Source organism: Dryobates pubescens, chromosome 31, assembly GCF_014839835.1.
Source record: "Dryobates pubescens isolate bDryPub1 chromosome 31, bDryPub1.pri, whole genome shotgun sequence".
Lineage (NCBI taxonomy): Eukaryota > Metazoa > Chordata > Aves > Piciformes > Picidae > Dryobates > Dryobates pubescens.
The window spans coordinates 8,108,935-8,127,452 of NC_071642.1; the positions used below are offsets into that span (position 1 = coordinate 8,108,935).

Genomic DNA, 18,518 nt, shown 5'->3' on the forward strand with positions numbered 1-18,518 from the left:
CACAGGTTGGGAGGGGATCTGCTGGAGAGCAGCCCCAAGGAGAAGGAGCTGGCAGTGCTGCTGGGCAGCAAGGGCTGCAGGGCACAGCAATGAGCCCTGGGGGCCAAGAAGGCCAAGGGGGTCCTGGAGGCATTCAGAGGAGTGTGGCCAGCAGGGCCAGGGAGCTTCTCCTCCCCCTCTGCTCTGCCCTGCTGAGGCCACACCTGGAACATTGCATCCAGCTCTGGGCTCCCCAGCTGAGGAGGGACAGGGAGCTGCTGGAGAGAGGCCAAGGGAGGGCTGCAAGGCTGCTGAAGGGACTGCAGCACTGCCTGGGGAGGAGAGGCTGAGAGCCCTGGGGGTGCTGAGTGTGGAGAGGAGAAGGCTGAGAGGGATCTGCTCAATGGCTCTCAAGAGCTGAGGGCTGGGGGGCAGGAGGGAGGGGACAGGCTCTGCTCAGCTGCACCCTGGGACAGGCCAAGGGGCAAGGGATGGAAAGTGCAGCACAGGAGGTTGCAGCTCAGCAGGAGGAGGAACTTCTGCCCTGGGAGGCTGCCAGAGGCCTGGAGCAGGCTGCCCCAAGGCAGAGGCCCTGATGGTTGTTTCTCTCCCCCAGGTGCTGGTCTCCACAGCCACCCTGGCCTGGGGGGTGAACCTCCCTGCCCACACTGTCATCATCAAGGGCACTCAGGTTTACAGCCCGGAGAAGGGACGCTGGACTGAGCTGGGAGCTTTGGACATCCTCCAGGTGAACTCCTGCCCACAGAAATGCTCCCTGCACCCCAGGCAGGAGTTTTCCTTTCCCACTGAGGCTCCTTTGAGAGCTGCTCCTTGCTCTCTGCTGTCCTGGGAGCAGGGCAGAGAAGCAGATCCATGGATTGAAGGAAGGGGCTGGGTCGGAGGGGACCTTCGAGACCATCCAGTTCCAACCCCCTGCCCTGGGCAGGGACACCTTCCCCCAGCCCAGGTTGCTCAGGGCCTCATCCAGCCTGGTCTTGAGCACCTGCAGAGGGAGGACATCCACAGCCTCCCTGGCAAAGGCCTCAGGAGATGGCAGCAAGGAGAGGTGCCCCAGGGCAAAGGTCCTTAGGCTTTGCTGACCTCTCCTTCGCCTTCCTCAGATGCTGGGCCGTGCTGGCAGGCCTCAGTACGACACCAAGGGCGAGGGGATCCTCATCACCTCCCATGGGGAGCTGCAGTATTACCTCTCCCTGCTCAACCAGCAGCTGCCCATCGAGAGCCAGATGGTGTCCAAGCTGCCAGACATGCTCAACGCTGAGACCGTGCTGGGCAACGTCCAGAATGCCAAGGTGAGCCCAGAGCCTCTGCTGCTCCCTCCTGCCTGAGCCAGCAGGAGCAGGGCAGGGAGGGTGCCCCTGGGCTGGGCACTGGGGAGGCCACAGCTTGAGGGCTGGGCTCAGGGTTGGGCTCCTGACTGCCAGGAGGACTTTGAGGGCTGGAGCAGGGCCAGAGAAGGGCAAGGAAGGTGGGGAAGGGTCTGGAGAAGAGGGCTGGGGAGAAGGAGGCTGAGGGAGCTGGGGTGAAGGAGGCTGAGGGGAGACCTTCTGGCTCTCTGCAGCTCCCTGAGAGGAGGCTGGAGCCAGGTGGGGGTTGGGCTCTTCTCAAGGAGCGATAGAGGAAGTGGCCTCAGGTTGCCCCAGGGCAGGGTCAGGTTGGACATAGGAGACATTTCTGTCCTGCAGGAGTGGTCAGGGATTGTCCCAGGCTGCCCAGGGAGGTGGTGGAGTCCCCAGCCCTGGAGGTGCTGCAGAACCCTGTGGCCATGGCACTTGGGGCCAGGGTTTGGTGGCCAGGCTGGGGTTGGGTTCATGGTTGGGGTTGATGTTCATAGAGGGCTCTTCTGCCAAGGAACAAGGGACAGGGCAAGAGGAAATGACCTCAGGTTGCCCCAGGGTGGTTTAGCTTGGCCATGAGGAACAGTTTCTTCCCCTTGAGGGTTGTCCAAGCCTGGTGCAGGCTGCCCAGGGAGGTGGTGGAGTCTCCATCCCTGGAGCTGTTCCTCTGGCGCTTGGGGCTGTGGTTTAGTGGCCACGGTGGGGTTGGGTTGATGCTGGACTTGATCTCTGAGGTCTTCTCCACCTGAAATGATTCTTCCTGTGCCCTTTGTGGCTGCTGGGGTTTGAAGAGGCCAGAGGATGCTCCTTGCTGGGGCAGGATGTTGGCACTGGTGTCCAGGGAGCAAAGAGCTTTCGGCTTGTGGTGCTTGGGGATCTGGAAGGGCAGGCGGAAGGAGGCCGGTGGGGAGATGCTTCTGATTCAGAGGGCCCAAGCTCTCCACGTGGAGAAGGCCCCTGAGGACAAAGCTGCTGGTGGAGAGTGGCCTCCCCTTGGGGTTTGATTCCTCCCTGTCCTGCAGCAGCAGCAGCAGCAGCAGCAGGGCTGTGTAGAGGCCTCCTGCCAAGCTCCCGAGCTGCGGCTCGGCGCCGGAGCTCCGCTGGGGGCCTCCGGTGCTGGCGCTCAAGAGGGGGAGCAGCAGAGCCTCTGCTGCCCCTGAGGTGGTGGTTGGTGGCTCTGATGGCTGGTGGGTGTTCCCTCAGGATGCTGTCAACTGGCTGGGCTACACCTACCTGTACATCCGCATGCTGCGCTCCCCGGCCCTCTACGGCATCTCCCACGATGACCTCAAGGGAGACCCTCTGCTGGACCAGCGCCGCCTCGACCTGGTGCACACTGCAGCCCTCATGCTGGACAAGAACAACCTGGTCAAGTATGACAAGAAGACAGGCAACTTCCAGGTGAGCTGGGCAGAGTCCAGCAGGATGGCATGCAGCAGGCTCCCTGCACTTGGGCCACAGCAACCCCGGAGAGAGTGGCTGAGAGCAGCCAGGCAGAGAGAGACCTGGGGGTAGTGGTTGGCAGCAGCTGAGCAGTGTGCCCAGGGGGCCAAGAAGGCCAAGGGCATCCTGGCCTGCATCAGGAGCAGTGTGGCCAGCAGGAGCAGGGAGGTCATTGTGCCCTGTGCTCAGCACTGGTTAGGCCACACCTGGAGTCCTGTGTCCAGTTCTGGGCTCCTCCGTTCCAGAAGGACATTGAGAGACTTGAAGGTGTCCAGAGAAGGGCAAGGAGGCTGGGGAGGGGTCTGGAGCACAGCCCTGTGAGGAGAGGCTGAGGGAGCTGGGGTTGCTTAGCCTGGAGGAGAGGAGGCTCAGGGGAGACCTTCTTGCTCTCTCCAACTCCCTGCAGGGAGGTTGTAGCCAGGTGGGGGTTGGTCTCTTCTCCCAGGCACCCAGCACGAGAACAAGAAGACACAGTCACAAGCTGTGCCAGGGGAGGTTTAGGCTGGAGGGGAGGAGAAAGTTCTTCCCAGGAAGAGGAACTGGCCACTGGGCTGTGCTGCCCAGGGAGGTGGTGGAGTCCCCAGCCCTGGGGGGTGTTCATAAAAGGCTTGGATGTGGCCCTTGGAGCCATGGTTTAGCTGTCAGGAGGTGTCAGGGGATAGGTCATAGGTTGGATCCCTGAGGTCTTTTCCAGCCTGGTTGATTCTGACTCCTGCTCAGCATCTTCTGTCCTGGGCCTTGTGTGTTCCTGCTCCTTCACCCTGGCTCTGGTGCTGTGTGGCAGGTGACAGAGCTGGGCCGCATTGCCAGCCACTACTACATCACCAACGAGACCATGCAGACCTACAACCAGCTCCTGAAGCCCACCCTCAGTGAAATTGAGCTCTTCAGGGTCTTCTCCCTGTCCTCAGAGTTCAGGAACATCACTGTCAGAGAGGTATGGAGCCAGGAGGCAACCCCAGGGCATCCCACCTGCCTCTGAGGGAGTGTTCTCATCTCTCCTGCTCTGCTCTCCTGCAGGAGGAGAAGCTGGAGCTTCAGAAGCTGCTGGAGCGTGTCCCCATCCCAGTCAAGGAGAGCATTGAGGAGCCCAGTGCCAAGGTGAGCCCTGCCTGGGCCCTCCAAGGGGACTCTTGAGGGCTGCAGTGATCCCTGGGGCCGTGCCTGGCATGGTGGATGCCCCTCAGGGGGGATCATCTCTCTTCTCTTCCCTCTGGGGGACATCCTGGGCTGTGTCAGAGATGCTCAGAGAGCTTCAGCTGAGCTTCTTGGCCCTGGTTGAGGGGCAGGGGTTTGAAACTGGAGCAGGGTTGGATATCAGGAGGAGGTTCTGCACCATGAGGGTGGGGAGACACTGGAACAGGCTGCCCAGGGAGGTGGTGGAAGCCTCATCCCTGGAGACATTCTAGGTCAGGCTTGCTGTGGCTCTGAGCAACCTGATCTGGTTGGAGATGTCCCTGCTGACTGCAGGGGCTTGGACAGTTGATGGCCTCTGGGCTGGGTGGCTTCTGTCTTGCCACACATCAAAGCCCACCAGGCTCAGGTGCTGAGATCCTCTCTGTTCTGCTCCCCAGATCAATGTGCTCCTCCAGGCCTTCATCTCCCAGCTGAAGCTGGAAGGATTTGCTCTCATGGCAGACATGGTCTACGTCACCCAGGTGAGTGAGGGACCCAGCCCAGGGCCTCTGCCTCTCTGCTTAGGTGGCTGCAGTCCAAGCACATCTTGGGCTCAACAGTTTACACCTCAGAACCTTTGCTTGTGGACAAGAGGCCTCAGCTTGCCCCAGGGGAGGTTGAGGTTGGCCATGAGGAACAATTCCCTCACTTCAGGAGTGGTCAGGGACTGGCACAGGCTGCCCAGGGAGGTGGTGGAGTCCCCAGCCCTGGAGGTGATTAGGAGGAGACTGGATGAGGCCCTTGGTGCCCTGGTTGAGCTGATGAGCTGGTGTTGGGTGCTAGGTTGGGCTGGATGATCTCTGAGGTCATTTCCAGCCTGGTTAATTCCATTCCTGTTCTTTGTTTTGTCCCCCCCAGTCTGCAGGGAGGCTGATGAGAGCCATCTTCGAGATCGTCCTCAACCGCGGCTGGGCTCAGCTCACCGACAAGACCCTCAACCTCTGCAAGATGATTGACAAAAGGATGTGAGTGAGGCCCTGCAGCTCCTGCTCAGCCTGGGTCTGGGGTCCTCAGCCTGGCCTGGGTGGCTCTGCAGCCAGAGCAGCCTCTGAAGGCTTCAAGGGCACTGCTGAGGATGCAGCTTGAGTGCGGGGTTGGGCTCCGAGGAGGACATCGAGAGGTTGGAGCAGGGCCAGGGAAGGGCAAGGAAGGTGGGGAAGGGTCTGGAGGACAGGGCTGGGGAGGAGCAGCTGAGGGACCAGTTTAAGAGGTGTCCAAGGCCAGGTTGGATGAGGCCTTGAGCAGCTTGGGCTGGTGGGAGGTGTCCCTGCCCGTGGAACTGGATAACCCTTAAGGTCCCTTCCAGCTCAGACCATTCTTTGAACTCCTCCAAACTGGACCTTGATGAGGCCTGGTGAGGCCACATCTGGAGTGCTGGGTTCAGTTTTGGCCTCCCCAGTTGCAGAGGGACAGGGAAGTGCTGGAGAGAGTCCAGGGCAGGCTGGGAGGCTGCTGAGGGGCCTGGAGCAGCTCTGGCAGCAGCAAAGGCTGAGAGCCCTGGGGCTGAGAGCCTGCAGAAGAGCAGCCCCAGAGGGCAGCTGAGCAATGCTCAGCAAGAGCTGAAGGAGCTGTGGGGGGCAGGAGGCTGGGTCCAGACTCTGCTGAGTGGTGCCCAGGGCCAAGGGGCACAAAGTGGCAGCCAGGAGGTTGGAGCTGAGCAGGAGGAGAAAGTTGTTTGTTGTGAGGGTGCTGGAGGCCTGGAGCAGGCTGCCCAGAGAGGTTGTGGAGTCTCCTGGTGTGGAGAGCTTCCAACCCCCCCTGGGCACTGTGCTGCTGGGCAGGCTGCTGGGGGTGCCCCTGGTGGGGCAGGGGGTTGGGCTGGGTGAGCTCCAGAGCTGCCTTTCACCCCTGGTGCCCTGGCAGGTGGCAGTCCATGTGCCCTCTGCGCCAGTTCAAGAAGCTGCCAGAGGAGGTGGTGAAGAAGATCGAGAAGAAGAATTTCCCCTTCGAGAGGCTCTATGACCTCAACCACAACGAGATTGGTAGGCAGCCTCCAGGGCATGGCAGGCACAGGCCTCTGCCTCCTGGCTTCTCCTATCCCATTTGGGGGAGGGACCCCAAAATGGGAGAAGGGAGGCAGAAAGGGGAGAGGTGAGAGCCAGAAATGAGGGAGGGAGGCAGAAGTGGGAGAGGGGGGACGCAGAGGTGGGAGGGGGAGCCAGTAATGGGAGGGGAAGGTTTATCCTTCCTCAGCTGCTGCAGGGCTTGAGGCAGGCAGCAGCTTTGCCTTGGAGCTTGGATTCCTGATCCCCTGGCCTTGGGAGAGCTGTTGGCTGTGCTGTTGTCCCTCTGTCCTGAGGCCAGCCTTGGCCCCTCGGCCCTCTGTGCTGAGCCAGCCCTGGCCTGCTGTCTGTGCTGAGCCAGGCCTGCCCTGTTGCAGGGGAGCTGATCAGGATGCCCAAGATGGGGAAGACCATCCACAAGTACGTGCACCTCTTCCCCAAGCTGGAGCTCTCCGTGCACCTGCAGCCCATCACCCGCTCCACGCTCAAGGTGGAGCTCACCATCGCCCCTGACTTCCAGTGGGACGAGAAGGTGAGCAGGGAGCTGCCCACCCCCCTGGGGGCACCAGGAGGAGGAGGAGGCTGGGAGGTCAAGGAAGATCAGGCTGGTGGGGGGGGGGAGGAGGAGGAGGCTGGTGGTGGGAGGTGGAGGAGGCTGGTGGGATGAGGAGGAGGATGCTGGGAGGTCAATATAGATCATGCTGGTGGAGGGGGGTGAGGAGGAGGAGGCTGGTGGAGGGAGGAGGAGAAGGAGGCTGGGGGGAGGAGGAGGAGGCTGGTGGGAGCTCTATAAACACCAGGCTGGTGGTGGGAGGAGTACAGTGGTGGGGCTGAGGGACACTGGTGGAGGGATGGGGGACACTGGTGGGGCAGAGGGATACTGGTGGAGGGATGAGGGACAGTGGTGGGGTTGGGGGACTCTGGTGGGGCAGGGGGACACTGGTGGAGGGATGAGGGACAGTGGTGGGGTTGGGGGACACTGGTGGGGCAGGGGGACTCTGGTGGAGGGATGAGGGACAGTGGTGGGGCAGGGGGACACTGGTGGGGCAGGGGGACTCTGGTGGAGGGATGAGGGACAGTGGTGGGGCAGGGGGACTCTGGTGGAGGGATGAGGGACAGTGGTGGGGCAGGGGGACTCTGGTGGGGCAGGGGGACACTGGTGGAGGGATGAGGGACAGTGGTGGGGCAGGGGGACTCTGGTGGAGGGATGGGGGGCACTGGTGGAGGGATGAGGGACAGTGGTGGGGCAGGGGGACTCTGGTGGGGCAGGGGGACACTGGTGGAGGGATGAGGGACAGTGGTGGGGCAGGGGGACACTGGTGGGGCAGGGGGGCACTGGTGGAGGGATGAGGGACAGTGGTGGGGCAGGGGGACTCTGGTGGGGCAGGGGGACACTGGTGGAGGGATGGGGGGCACTGGTGGGGTTGGGGGACACTGGTGGGGCAGGAGGCTGCTGGTGGGAGGGGGGTACTCTTGGGGCAGGAGCAGGGCCCTGGTGGGGAGAGGACCCTCGTGGGGCAGGGCTGGTGTGGGCAGCCCGGAGCTGAGCCCCCCGAGGGCTGGAGCGGAGGGGCTGAGGGCCGGGGGGCGACGGTGACCTGGCGCCCGGCGCAGGTCCACGGCTCCTCGGAAGCCTTTTGGATCCTGGTGGAGGATGTGGACAGCGAGGTGATCCTGCACCATGAGTACTTCCTGCTGAAGGCCAAGTATGCCCAGGATGAGCACCTGGTCACCTTCTTCGTGCCGGTCTTCGAGCCGCTGCCCCCCCAGTACTTCATCCGCGTGGTGTCCGACCGCTGGCTCTGTGAGTCCCGCCCCGGGGCAGGCCTCCCTGCCCAGCCCAGGGCCCTGCCACTGCCTGAGCTCCAGGCTCCCTGCCACCCCACCCCAGCCCAGAGAAGCTGGGGAGCTTCCAAGCCTGGCAGCGTTCAGAGCCAGGCTGGATTGAGGCCTTGAGCAAACCTGGGCTGGGGGCAGGTGTCCCTGCCCGTGGCAGGGGGTTGGAGCTGGCTGGTCCTTGTGGTCCCTTCCATCCCTGACTGATGCTAGGGAATGAAGCTGGGGGTGGGGAGATTCAGGCTGGAGGTGAGGAGGAAGTTCTTCCCCATGAGAGTGGGGAAGCCCTGGAATGGGTTGTCCAGGGAGGTGGTTGAGGCCCTGTCCCTGGAGGTGTTTAAGCCCAGGCTGGATGAGGCTCTGGGCAGCCTGATCTAGTGTGGGGTGTCCCTGCCCATGGCAGCTGGGTTGGAGCTGGCTGATCCTTGTGGTCCCTTCCAACCCTGGCTGACTCTATGATGCTATGAGCTTCAAGGTCCCTTCCAAGCCAACCCAGGCCAGGATTCTCCATTAGTATTATCAGATAAAAGAGGAGGGAGAAATTCTTCTCCATGAGGGTGGTGAGGCCCCAGGCTCAGGCTGCCCAGAGAGGTTGTGGAGGTTCCAAGCCTGGCAGTGTTAAGAGCCAGGCTGGATGAGGCCTTGAGCAAGCTGGGCTGGTGGGAGGTGTCCCTGCCCATGGATGATCCTGAAGGTCCCTTCCAACCCAACCTGTGCTATGGTCCTGCCCTGAGCACACTCTGCAGCTCTGCCTGGGGCCTCAGGGGGTGGTTTGGTGTCTCTGCTGCTGCTGTGCTGGTGAGGCTGGGGGGACACTGGAACAGGTTGCCCAGGGGGGCTGTGGATGCCCTCTCCCTGGAGGTGTTCTAGGCCAGGTTAGATGAGGCCTTGAGCATCCTGGAGGTGTCCCTGCCTGTGGCAGGGTGTTGGAACTGGGTGATCTTGAAGATCCTGGGCAGGGACTGGCTGGAGAGCAGCCCTGGAGAAAAGGACCTGGGGGTGCTGGGGGAGGAGAAGCTCAACAGGAGCCAGCAGTCAGCACCTGCAGCCCAGAGAGCCAAGCAGAGCCTGGGCTGCAGCAAGAGAAGTGTGGCCAGCAGGGCCAGGGAGGGGATTCTGCCCCTCTGCTCCACCCTGCTGAGACCACAGCTGGAGCTCTGGGGCCAGTTCTGGAGCCTCTGTGCCAGGAAGGGTCTGGAGGTGCTGGAAGGTGTCCAGAGCAGGGCCAGGAGGAGGAGCAGAGGGCTGGAGCTGCTCTGCTGTGAGGACAGACTGAGGGAGTTGGGGTTGTGCAGGCTGGAGAGGAGAAGGCTCTGAGGAGACCTAATTGTGGCCTTCCAGGATCTGCAGGGGGCTCCAGGAAAGCTGGGGAGGGACTTTTGAGGGTGTCAGGGAGGGACAGGACTGGGGGGGATGGAGCAGAAGTAGAAGTGGGGAGATTGAGATTGGCTGTGAGGAAGAAGTTGTTCCCCAGGAGGGTGGTGAGAGCCTGGCACAGGTTGCCTAGGGAGGTGGTGGAAGCCTCCTGCCTGGAGGTGTTTGCAGCCAGGCTGGAGGTGGCTGTGAGCAGCCTGCTGTGGTGTGAGGTGTCCCTGGCCATGGCAGGGGGGTTGGAGCTGGCTGAGCCTTGAGCTCCCTTCCAACCCAACCCCTTGCACGAATCCATTCAAAGCTTCTGGGATCTCCCTGAGAGCAGGACCAGGAATCCCCTGGGCAGAGATGAAAGCACTGGAGTGGTTTTGGGGGTGAAAGTGAGGGGGGTTTGTGTCTCCCTGACAGCCTGTGAGACCCAGCTGCCTGTGTCCTTCCGCCACCTGATCCTGCCGGAGAAGTATCCTCCTCCCACCGAGCTGCTGGACCTGCAGCCCCTGCCTGTGTCTGCGCTGCGCAACAGCTCCTTCGAGAGCCTCTACCAGGACAAGTTCCCCTTCTTCAACCCCATCCAGACCCAAGGTTGGTGTTCCCTCTGCTCCTTTTCCCCAGGGAGCTCATGGTGGATGTCCCTTCCCTGGAGGTGTTCGAGGCCAGGTTGGATGAGGCCTGGAGCAACCTGGGCTGGGGGAAGGTGTCCCTGCCCATGGCAGGGGGTTGGAACTGGATGAGCTTTAAGGTCCCTTCCAACTCAAACCATCCTATGAACGCCTCCAAACTGGCTCTTGATGGAGTCCTGGCTCCAGTTCTGAGCTCCCCAGTTGCAGAGGGACAGGGAAGTGCTGTGATCCTGTGCAGTTTCTTAACAGATCCACTTGTGTGGACTGCAGCTCACAGCTCAAACCTCATCATGCTGAACCCAGCACAGTGGGGGTTGAAAGGGAGCTCTGGAGCTCACCCAGTCCAAGCCCCCTGCCCCACCAGGGGCACCCCCAGCAGCTTGCCCAGCAGCACAGTGCCCAGGGGGGGTTGGAAGCTCTCCACACCAGGAGACTCCACAACCTCTCTGGGCAGCCTGCTCCAGGCCTCCAGCACCCTCACAACAAACAACTTTCTCCTCAGGAGCAAACAGAACCTCCTGGCTGCCCCTTTGTGCCCCTTGGCCTGTCCCTGGGCACCACTCAGCAGAGCCTGGCCCCAGCCTCTTGCTCCCCACAGCTCCTTCAGCTCTTGCTGAGCATTGCTCAGCTGCCCTCTGGGGCTGCTCTTCTGCAGGCTCTCAGCCCCAGGGCTCTCAGCCTTTGCTGCTGCCAGAGCTGCTCCAGGCCCCTCAGCAGCTTCCCAGCCTGCCCTGGACTCTCTCCAGCACTTCCCTGTCCCTCTTGAAGCAGGGTCCTGCTCTGGCAGGGGCTTGGACTGGGAGATCTCCAGAGGTCCCTCCCAACCCCTAACCCCCTGTGAGCTGTGGTGCTGGGACGGGCTGGGGCCGCTGGAGGTTGTTGAGCCTTGGGAAGAGAAGGGCTTAGGGGAGGCTTCATTACCACCTGCCAGTAGGTAAAGGGTGGCTAGCAGGACAGTGGAGACTCCTCCTGTGTCCTCCCCTCTGCCCCCAGTGTTCAACACAGTCTACAACAGCGATGACAACGTGTTTGTGGGTGCCCCCACGGGCAGTGGCAAGACCATCTGCGCCGAGTTCGCCATCCTGCGGATGCTGCTGCAGAACTCGGAGGGTCGCTGCGTCTACATCACCCCCATGGAGGCCCTGGCTGAGCAGGTAACCTCCTTCACCCCCAGCCTGGATTTGCTCCCTCAGCCCCTGCTGCCCTGTGCCCTGCAGCCCTTCTGCTGGCACGTCCCTCAGGCCGACTCCAGAGCCATCAGAGAAGGTGAGGTTGGAAGAGACCTTGAGGTGGTCAAGCCCAAGCTCTCCTCCAGAGCTCACTGCCACTAAAGCAGCTCAGCAGCACATCACAACCAGAGCTGCTTAGCTTGGATGAGAGCTTTGAGGTCATGGAGTCCAGCCCTAAACTCAGCACTGGCAGGGCACCACCACCCCATGGCCCTCAGCACCACAGCTCCAGGGCTTTGAAACCCCTCCAGGGATGGAGACTCCACCACTGCCCTGGGCAGCCTGGGCCAGGCCTGGGCAAGCCTCAAATGGAAGGAATTGTTCCTCATGGGCAGCCTGAACCTGCCCTGGGGCAAGTTGAGGACATTTCTCCTTGTCCTGCCCCTTGTTCCTTGGCAGAAGACATCAACCCCCACCTGGCTGCAGACTCCTCTCAGGGAGCTGGAGAGAGAGAGCCAGAAGGTCTCCCCTCAGCCTCCTTCTCCCCAGCTCCCTCAGCTGCTCCTCCCCAGACCCTTCCCCAGCTCTTATGCTTTGTACCCTTCTGCCCAGACCACTCCAGGTGCTCTCCCAGCACTTATGAAGGCCACCAGCATCTTCTAGATACCTCTAGGCATGGTGGTTCCACCACTACCTCCCTGGGCAGCCTTATCCATGATTGCCCTCCAAGATCATTAACCCAACCCCTCCATGGCCACACATCTCTTGAACACCCCCAGGGATGGGGACTCCACCACCTCCCTGGGCAGCCTGTTCCATTATTGCCCTCCAAGATCATTCAGTCCAACATCAACCCAACCCCCCCATGGCCCCAAGTGCCATGGCCACAGGATCCTGGAACTCCTCCAGGGATGGAGACTCCACCATCTCCCTAGGCAGCCTGTTTCAATGGCCGTCTAAGGTCATCGACCCAACCCCCCCATGGCCACACATCTCTTGAACACCTCCAGGGATGGAGACTCCACCACCTCCCTGGGCAGCCTGTTTCCATTATTGCCCTCCAAGATCATCAACCCAACACCACCAAGGCCACCAAACCATGGCCCCAGGTGCCACAGTCACAGCTTTCTTGAACACCTCCAGGGATGGGGACTCCACCACCTCCCTGGGCAGCCTGTTCCAATGGCCCTCCAAGATCATCAACCCAAGCCCCCCCATGGCCACATATCTCTTGAACAACTCCAGGGATGGGGACTCCACCACCTCCCTGGGCAGTCTTATCCATTATTGCCCTCCAAAATCATCAACCCAACCCCACCATGGCCACACATCTCTTGAACACCTCCAGGGATGGAGACTCCACCACCTCCCTGGGCAGCCTGTTCCATTATGGCCTTCCAAGATCATTCAGTCCAACATCAACCCAAACCTCCCCATGGCCCCAAGTGCCATGGCCACAGCTTTCTTGAACACCTCCAGGGATGGGGACTCCACCACCTCCCTGAGCAGCCTGTGCCAATCACCCTCCAAGGTCATCAACCCAACCCCCCATGGCCACACATCTCTTGAGCACCTCCAGAGATGGAGACTCCACCACCTCCCTGGGCAGCCTGTGCCAATCACCCTCCAAGGTCATCAACCCAAGCCCCCCCATGGCCACACATCTCTTGAGCACCTCCAGGGATGGAGACTCCACCACCTCCCTGGGCAGCCTGTGCCAATCACCCTCCAAGATCATCAACCCAACACCACCAGGGCCACCAAACCGTGGCCCCAGGTGCCACGGCCACAGCTTTCTTGAACACCTCCAGGGATGGAGACTCCACCACCTCCCTGGGCAACCTATTCAGCAGCCATGGTCTCTCTGAGGAAGCAGAGACCCCATTCCCACCCCCCTCTACCCTTCACCTCCCAGGGCTTTGGGTGGATTTCCTGTGCTTTGAGGCTCAGGAGCTCACCCCCTGCCCCGTGGTGATCTCTGCTTCGTCTCGGCCAGGTCTTCATGGACTGGTACGAGAAGTTCCAGGAGCGCCTCAACAAGAAGGTTGTGCTGCTGACAGGGGAGACCAGCACTGACCTGAAGCTGCTGGGCAAAGGCAACATCATCATCAGCACCCCTGAGAAGTGGGACATCCTCTCCAGGCGCTGGAAGCAGCGCAAGAACGTCCAGAACGTCAACCTCTTCATCGTGGATGAAGTGCATCTCATCGGCGGGGAGAATGGGGTGAGCTGGCAGGGGCATGGGGTGGGCACCACCACCACCACCTGGGCACAGGTTGCTTGGCTGGGAGAAGAGCTCTTCAAAGGTCAAACCCTCCCCAGCAGCACCCTGGCCACCAAGTTGGGGCCCGGGGGGGCGAACCTTGCGGGAGCAGCTCCGGGGATGGGGACTCCGCCGCCTCCCCGGGCAGCCTGGGCCAGGCCCTGAGTGCCCTGGTAGGGGAGAAGCTTCTCCTCAGGGCCAGCCTAAACCTCCCCTGGGGCAACTTGAGGCTGTTTTCCTCCTCTTCTATCACCTGACACTAGGCAGAAGAGACCTTCTGGCTCTCTCCAGCTCCCTGCAAGGAGGCTGGAGCCAGGTTCCACCTGGCTCCAGCCTCCTTGCAGGGAGCTGGAGAGGGCCAGAAGGTCTCCTTTCAGCCTCCTTCTCCCCAGCCCTCTTCTCCAGACCCTTCCCCACCTTCCTTGCCCTTCTCTGGCCCTCCTCCAGCCCTCAAAGTCCTTCTGGCAGTCAGGAGCCCAACCCTGCCCCCAGCCCTCAAGCTGTGGCCTCTCCAGCGCCCAGCCCAGGGGCACAATCCCTGCCCTGCTCCAGGCCAGGCTGCTGGTGGCCTCCTTGGCGAGGAGGTCTCCCTTCAGCCTCCTCCTGTTGGTCTCAGCAGAGCTGTTGTGGGGTGCAGCTCACTCCCAATGTCTGTTTTGGGCTCAGGTTTTCCTGCCTGGAGTTTTCCCCCAAGCTGCTGGGACAGGGCCAGATCCTTTGGGAAGCTCAGGAGGATCTCCTGGCTTCTCCATGGGGTCAAGTTCTTGGTCTGAAGTGGCCAGAGCTCAGCCAGGAGAAGCAGCCAGGAGCCTGGTGGCCTCCTCCACCCTGGGGGGAGCCTGGTGGCCTCCTCCACCCCGGGGGGAGCCTGGTGGCCACCTCCACCCCAGGGGGAGCCTGGTGGTCTCCTGCACTGTGCCAGGAGCCTGGTGGCCACCTCCACCCCAGGGGGAGCCTGGTGGTCTCCTGCACTGTGCCAGGAGCCTGGTGGCCACCTCCACCCCAGGAGGAGCCTGGTGGTCTCCTGCACTGTGCCAGGAGCCTGGTGGCCTCCTCCACCCCAGGGGGATCCTGGTGGTCTCCTGCACTGTGCCAGGAGCTTGGTGGCCTCCTCCACCCCAGGAGGAGCCTGGTGGTCTCTTGCACTGTGCCAGGAGCCTGGTGGCCACCTCCACCCCAGGGGGAGCCTGGTGGTCTCCTGCACTGTGCCAGGAGCCTGGTGGCCACCTCCACCCCAGGAGGAGCCTGGTGGTCTCCTGCACTGTGCCAGGAGCCTGGTGGTCTCCGGCACTGTGCCAGGAGCCTGGTGGCTTCCTCCACCCCAGGGGGAGCCTGGTGGTCTCCTGCACCGTGCCAGGAGCCTGGTGGCCACCTCCACCCCAGGGGGAGCCTGGTGGCCTCCTGCACCGTGCCAGGAGCCTGGTGGCCTCCTCCACCCCAGGGGGAGCCTGGTGGTCTCCGGCACTGTGCCAGGAGCCTGGTGGCCACCTCCACCCCAGGGGGAGCCTGGTGGCCTCCTGCACCGTGCCAGGAGCCTGGTGGCCACCTCCACCCCAGGGGGAGCCTGGTGGCCTCCTGCACCGTGCCAGGAGCCTGGTGGCCCCCTGCAGGCCGGGGTGGCCCGCGGCTGCCAGCTGCCCTCTCCCCACAGCCGGTGCTGGAGGTGATCTGCTCGCGCATGCGCTACATCTCCTCGCAGATCGAGCGCCCCATCCGCATCGTGGCGCTCAGCTCCTCGCTCTCCAACGCCAAGGACGTGGCGCACTGGCTGGGCTGCAGCGCCACCTCCACCTTCAACTTCCACCCCAACGTGCGCCCCGTGCCCCTCGAGCTGCACATCCAGGTGAGCCTGGGGGCGGCCCTGCCGCTGCCCCTGCCCTCTGGGCGCTGCCCCTGCCGCTGCCCCTGCCCTCTGGGCGCTGCCCCTGCCGCTGCCCCTGCCCTCTGGGCGCTGCCCCTGCCCTCTGGGCGGCAGCCCTGCCACTGCCCCTCCTCCTCCTCCTCCCTCTCCTTTTTCCTCCTCCTCCTCCTCCCTCTCTGTTTTCCTCCTCCTCCCTCTCTGTTTTCCTCCTCCTCCCTCTCTGTTTTCCTCCTCCTCCCTCTCCGTTTTCCTCCTCCTCCCTCTCCTTTTTCCTCCTCCTCCTCCTCCTCCCTCTCCTTTTTCCTCCTCCTCCTCCTCCCTCTCCTTTTTCCTCCTCCTCCTCCTCCCTCTCCTTTTTCCTCCTCCTCCTCCTCCTCCCTCTCCGTTTTCCTCCTCCTCCCTCTCCGTTTTCCTCCTCCTCCCTCTCCGTTTTCCTCCTCCTCCCTCTCCGTTTTCCTCCTCCTCCCTCTCCGTTTTCCTCCTCCTCCCTCTCCGTTTTCCTCCTCCTCCTCCTCCTCCCTCTCCTTTTTCCTCCTCCTCCTCCTCCTCCCTCTCCTTTTTCCTCCTCCTCCTCCTCCCTCTCCTTTTTCCTCCTCCTCCTCCTCCTCCTCCCTCTCCTTTTTCCTCCTCCTCCTCCTCCTCCCTCCTCTCCTTTTTCCTCCTCCTCCTCCCTCTCCGTTTTCCTCCTCCTCCCTCTCCGTTTTCCTCCTCCTCCTCCCTCTCCTTTCTCCTCCTCCTCCTCCTCCTCCTCCTCCCTCTCCTTTTTCCTCCTCCTCCTTTTTCCTCTCTCCCGCCTCCCTCTCCCTTCTCTGCCTCCCTCTCTTCTCCCTTCTCTGCCTCCCTCTCTTCTCCCTTCTCTGCCTCCCTCTCTTCTCCCTTCTCTGCCTCCCTCTCTTCTCCCTTCTCTGCCTCCCTCTCTTCTCCCTTCTCTGCCTCCCTCTCTTCTCCCTTCTCTGCCTCCCTCTCTTCTCCCTTCTCTGCCTCCCTCTCTTCTCCCTTCTCCCGCCTCCCTCTCCCTTCTCCCGCCTCCCTCTCCCTTCTCCCGCCTCCCCCTCCCTTCTCCCGCCTCCCTCTCCCTTCTCCTCCTGCAGGGCTTCAACATCAGCCACACGCAGACCCGGCTGCTGTCCATGGCCAAGCCCGTGTACCACGCCATCATGAAGCACTCCCCGAAGAAGCCGGTGATCGTCTTCGTGCCGTCCCGCAAGCAGACCCGCCTGACGGCCATCAACATCCTCACCACCTGCGCCTCCGACGTCCAGAGGCAGAGGTCAGCCTGCTGAGGCCTCCCTCCCTCCTCTCCCTCAGGCAGGCAACAGCTTTCAGGCCGTTTGCTCAAGCCTTGGAACGGTGAAGAGCTTCGGGAGCAGCCGGCCTGCGGCTCTGCCGAGGCTGGGGCTGAGCCGTGGCCCTCAGCACCGCAGCGCTGAGGCTTGCAGACACCTCCAGGGACTGGGAGCTCTGCCACCTCCCTGGGCAGCCTGGGCCAGGCTTGCAGGGAAGAAGTTTCTTCTAATCTCCAACCTTAAACCCCCCCTGAGAGGCAACTTGAGGCCATTTCCTCTCATCCTATCCCCTTGTTGCTTGGCACAAGAGCCCAACCCCCACCTGGCTCCAGCCTCCTCTCAGGGAGCTGCAGAGAGCCAGGAGGTCTCCCCTCAGCCTCCCTCTCCTCAGCTCCCTCAGCTGCTCCTCCCCAGCCCTCTCTCCAGACCCTTCCCCACCTTTCTTGCCCTTCTCTGGCCCTGCTCCAGCCCTCAAAGTCCTTCTGGCAGTCAGGAGCCCAACCCTGAGCCCAGCACTCAAGCTTTGGCCTCCCCCAGTGCCCAGCCTGGGGGCACAGTCTCTGCTGGTCTCTTCTCTGGACCTGCTCCAGCCCCTCAGTGGTTTCCCAGGCTGAGAAGGAGGCTGAGGGGAGACCTTCTGGCTCTCCAGCTCCCTGAAAGGAGGCTGGAGCCAGGTGCCACCTGGCTCCAGCCTCCTTTCAGGGAGCTGGAGAGCCAGAAGGTCTCTTCTGCCTAGTGTCAGGTTCGAGCCAGGTGGGGGTTGTGCTCTCCTCCCAAGTGTCAAGGGACAGGACAAGAGGAAAAGGCCTCAAGTTGCCCCAGGTGGGGTTTAGGTTGGCCATGAGGACCAATTGCTGTCCTGCCAGAGTGGTCAGGGATGGGAAGAGGCTGCCCAGGGCAGGTGGTGGAGTCCCCATCCCTGGAGCTGTTCCCTGCGGCCCATGGTGGCTTTGGGTCTGGGCGACCTCGGGAGGGCTTTTCCAAGTCATCAATTCTCTGCTTCTCTGACCTGGTGGTGTTGGGGTGGGGGGGGAGCAGGTTCCTGCACTGTGCAGAGAAGGACCTGGTGCCATACCTGGAGAAGCTGAATGACAACACCCTGAAGGAGACCCTGGTGAACGGGGTGGGCTACCTGCACGAGGGGCTGACCGCCATGGAGCGCCGCGTGGTGGAGCAGCTCTTCAGCTCCGGTGAGCAGCAGCCTGCCAGGGGGCCCAGCACCCCCCCTGCCCCCCCCCCAGCACCCCAGGAGCATTCAGGTTGGACAAGACCCTCAGGGTCACCCATGTTCCAACCATTAACCCTGCTCTCCAAGGGTCACCCCTGAACCACAGCCCCAAGCACCCCCTGCAAACGCAGCCGGGGTTGGGGACTCCACCACCTGCCTGGGCAGCACATTCCAAGCCCTGAGCACTCCTGTTCCCTGCTGTCCAGTCCAAACCTCCCCAGACACAGCTTGAGGCCATTCCATCTTGTTCTGTCACTAACTACCTGTGAGAAGAGACCAGCACCAAGCTCTCCACAGCCTCCTTTCAGGGAGCTGCAGACAGAACTGAGGTCTCCCCTCAGCCTCCTCTTTTCTCATCTAACCTTCCCCAGCTCCTTCAGTCTCTCCTCACCAGATTTATTCTCCAGGCCCTTCACAGCTTCCTTGCCCTCCTCTGCCCTGCCTCCAGCACCTCCACATCTCTCTTGCACTGAGGTGCCCAAAATTGGACACAGCACTCGAGGTGTGGCCTCCCCAGAGCTGGGTACCAGGGGGCAATCCCCTCCCTGCTCCTGCTGCACACAGCATTGCTGATCCCAGCCAGGATGCCTTTGGCTTTCTTGGCCACCTGGGCACACTGCTGGCTCCTGTTCAGCTGCTTGTCACCCCCAGGTCCCTTTCTGCCAGCAGCTTTCCAGCCACACTGCCCCAGGCCTGGAGCCTTGCTTGGGGTGGTTGTGCCCCACACTGCCTCAGGCCTGGAGCCTTGCTTGGGGTGGTTGTGCCCCACACTGCCTCAGGCCTGGAGCCTTGCTTGGGGTGGTTGTGCCCCACACTGCTCCAGGCCTCGAGCCTTGCTTGGGGTGGTTGTGCCCCACAGTGCCTCAGGCCTGGAGCCTTGCTTGGGGTGGTTGTGCCCCACAGTGCCTCAGGCCTGGAGCCTTGCTTG

At 62.3% G+C, this 18,518-nt stretch overlaps 1 protein-coding gene across 1 annotated transcript in view; it reads left to right on the forward strand.

The window, feature by feature from the left end:
* SNRNP200 (small nuclear ribonucleoprotein U5 subunit 200) overlaps positions 1 to 18,518 on the forward strand; it is a 45,515-nt gene that overhangs the window by 20,096 nt on the left and 6,901 nt on the right. The window contains exons 19-34 of the mRNA XM_054174887.1: positions 596 to 727; positions 1,101 to 1,289; positions 2,538 to 2,735; positions 3,562 to 3,714; positions 3,798 to 3,878; positions 4,352 to 4,435; positions 4,812 to 4,918; positions 5,817 to 5,935; positions 6,334 to 6,488; positions 7,571 to 7,760; positions 9,572 to 9,745; positions 10,777 to 10,937; positions 12,949 to 13,176; positions 14,867 to 15,058; positions 16,168 to 16,346; positions 17,401 to 17,552. Of these exons, the coding sequence (XP_054030862.1) occupies positions 596 to 727; positions 1,101 to 1,289; positions 2,538 to 2,735; positions 3,562 to 3,714; positions 3,798 to 3,878; positions 4,352 to 4,435; positions 4,812 to 4,918; positions 5,817 to 5,935; positions 6,334 to 6,488; positions 7,571 to 7,760; positions 9,572 to 9,745; positions 10,777 to 10,937; positions 12,949 to 13,176; positions 14,867 to 15,058; positions 16,168 to 16,346; positions 17,401 to 17,552 (2,494 nt within the window). The remainder of the gene's footprint in view (positions 1 to 595; positions 728 to 1,100; positions 1,290 to 2,537; positions 2,736 to 3,561; positions 3,715 to 3,797; positions 3,879 to 4,351; positions 4,436 to 4,811; positions 4,919 to 5,816; positions 5,936 to 6,333; positions 6,489 to 7,570; positions 7,761 to 9,571; positions 9,746 to 10,776; positions 10,938 to 12,948; positions 13,177 to 14,866; positions 15,059 to 16,167; positions 16,347 to 17,400; positions 17,553 to 18,518) is intronic.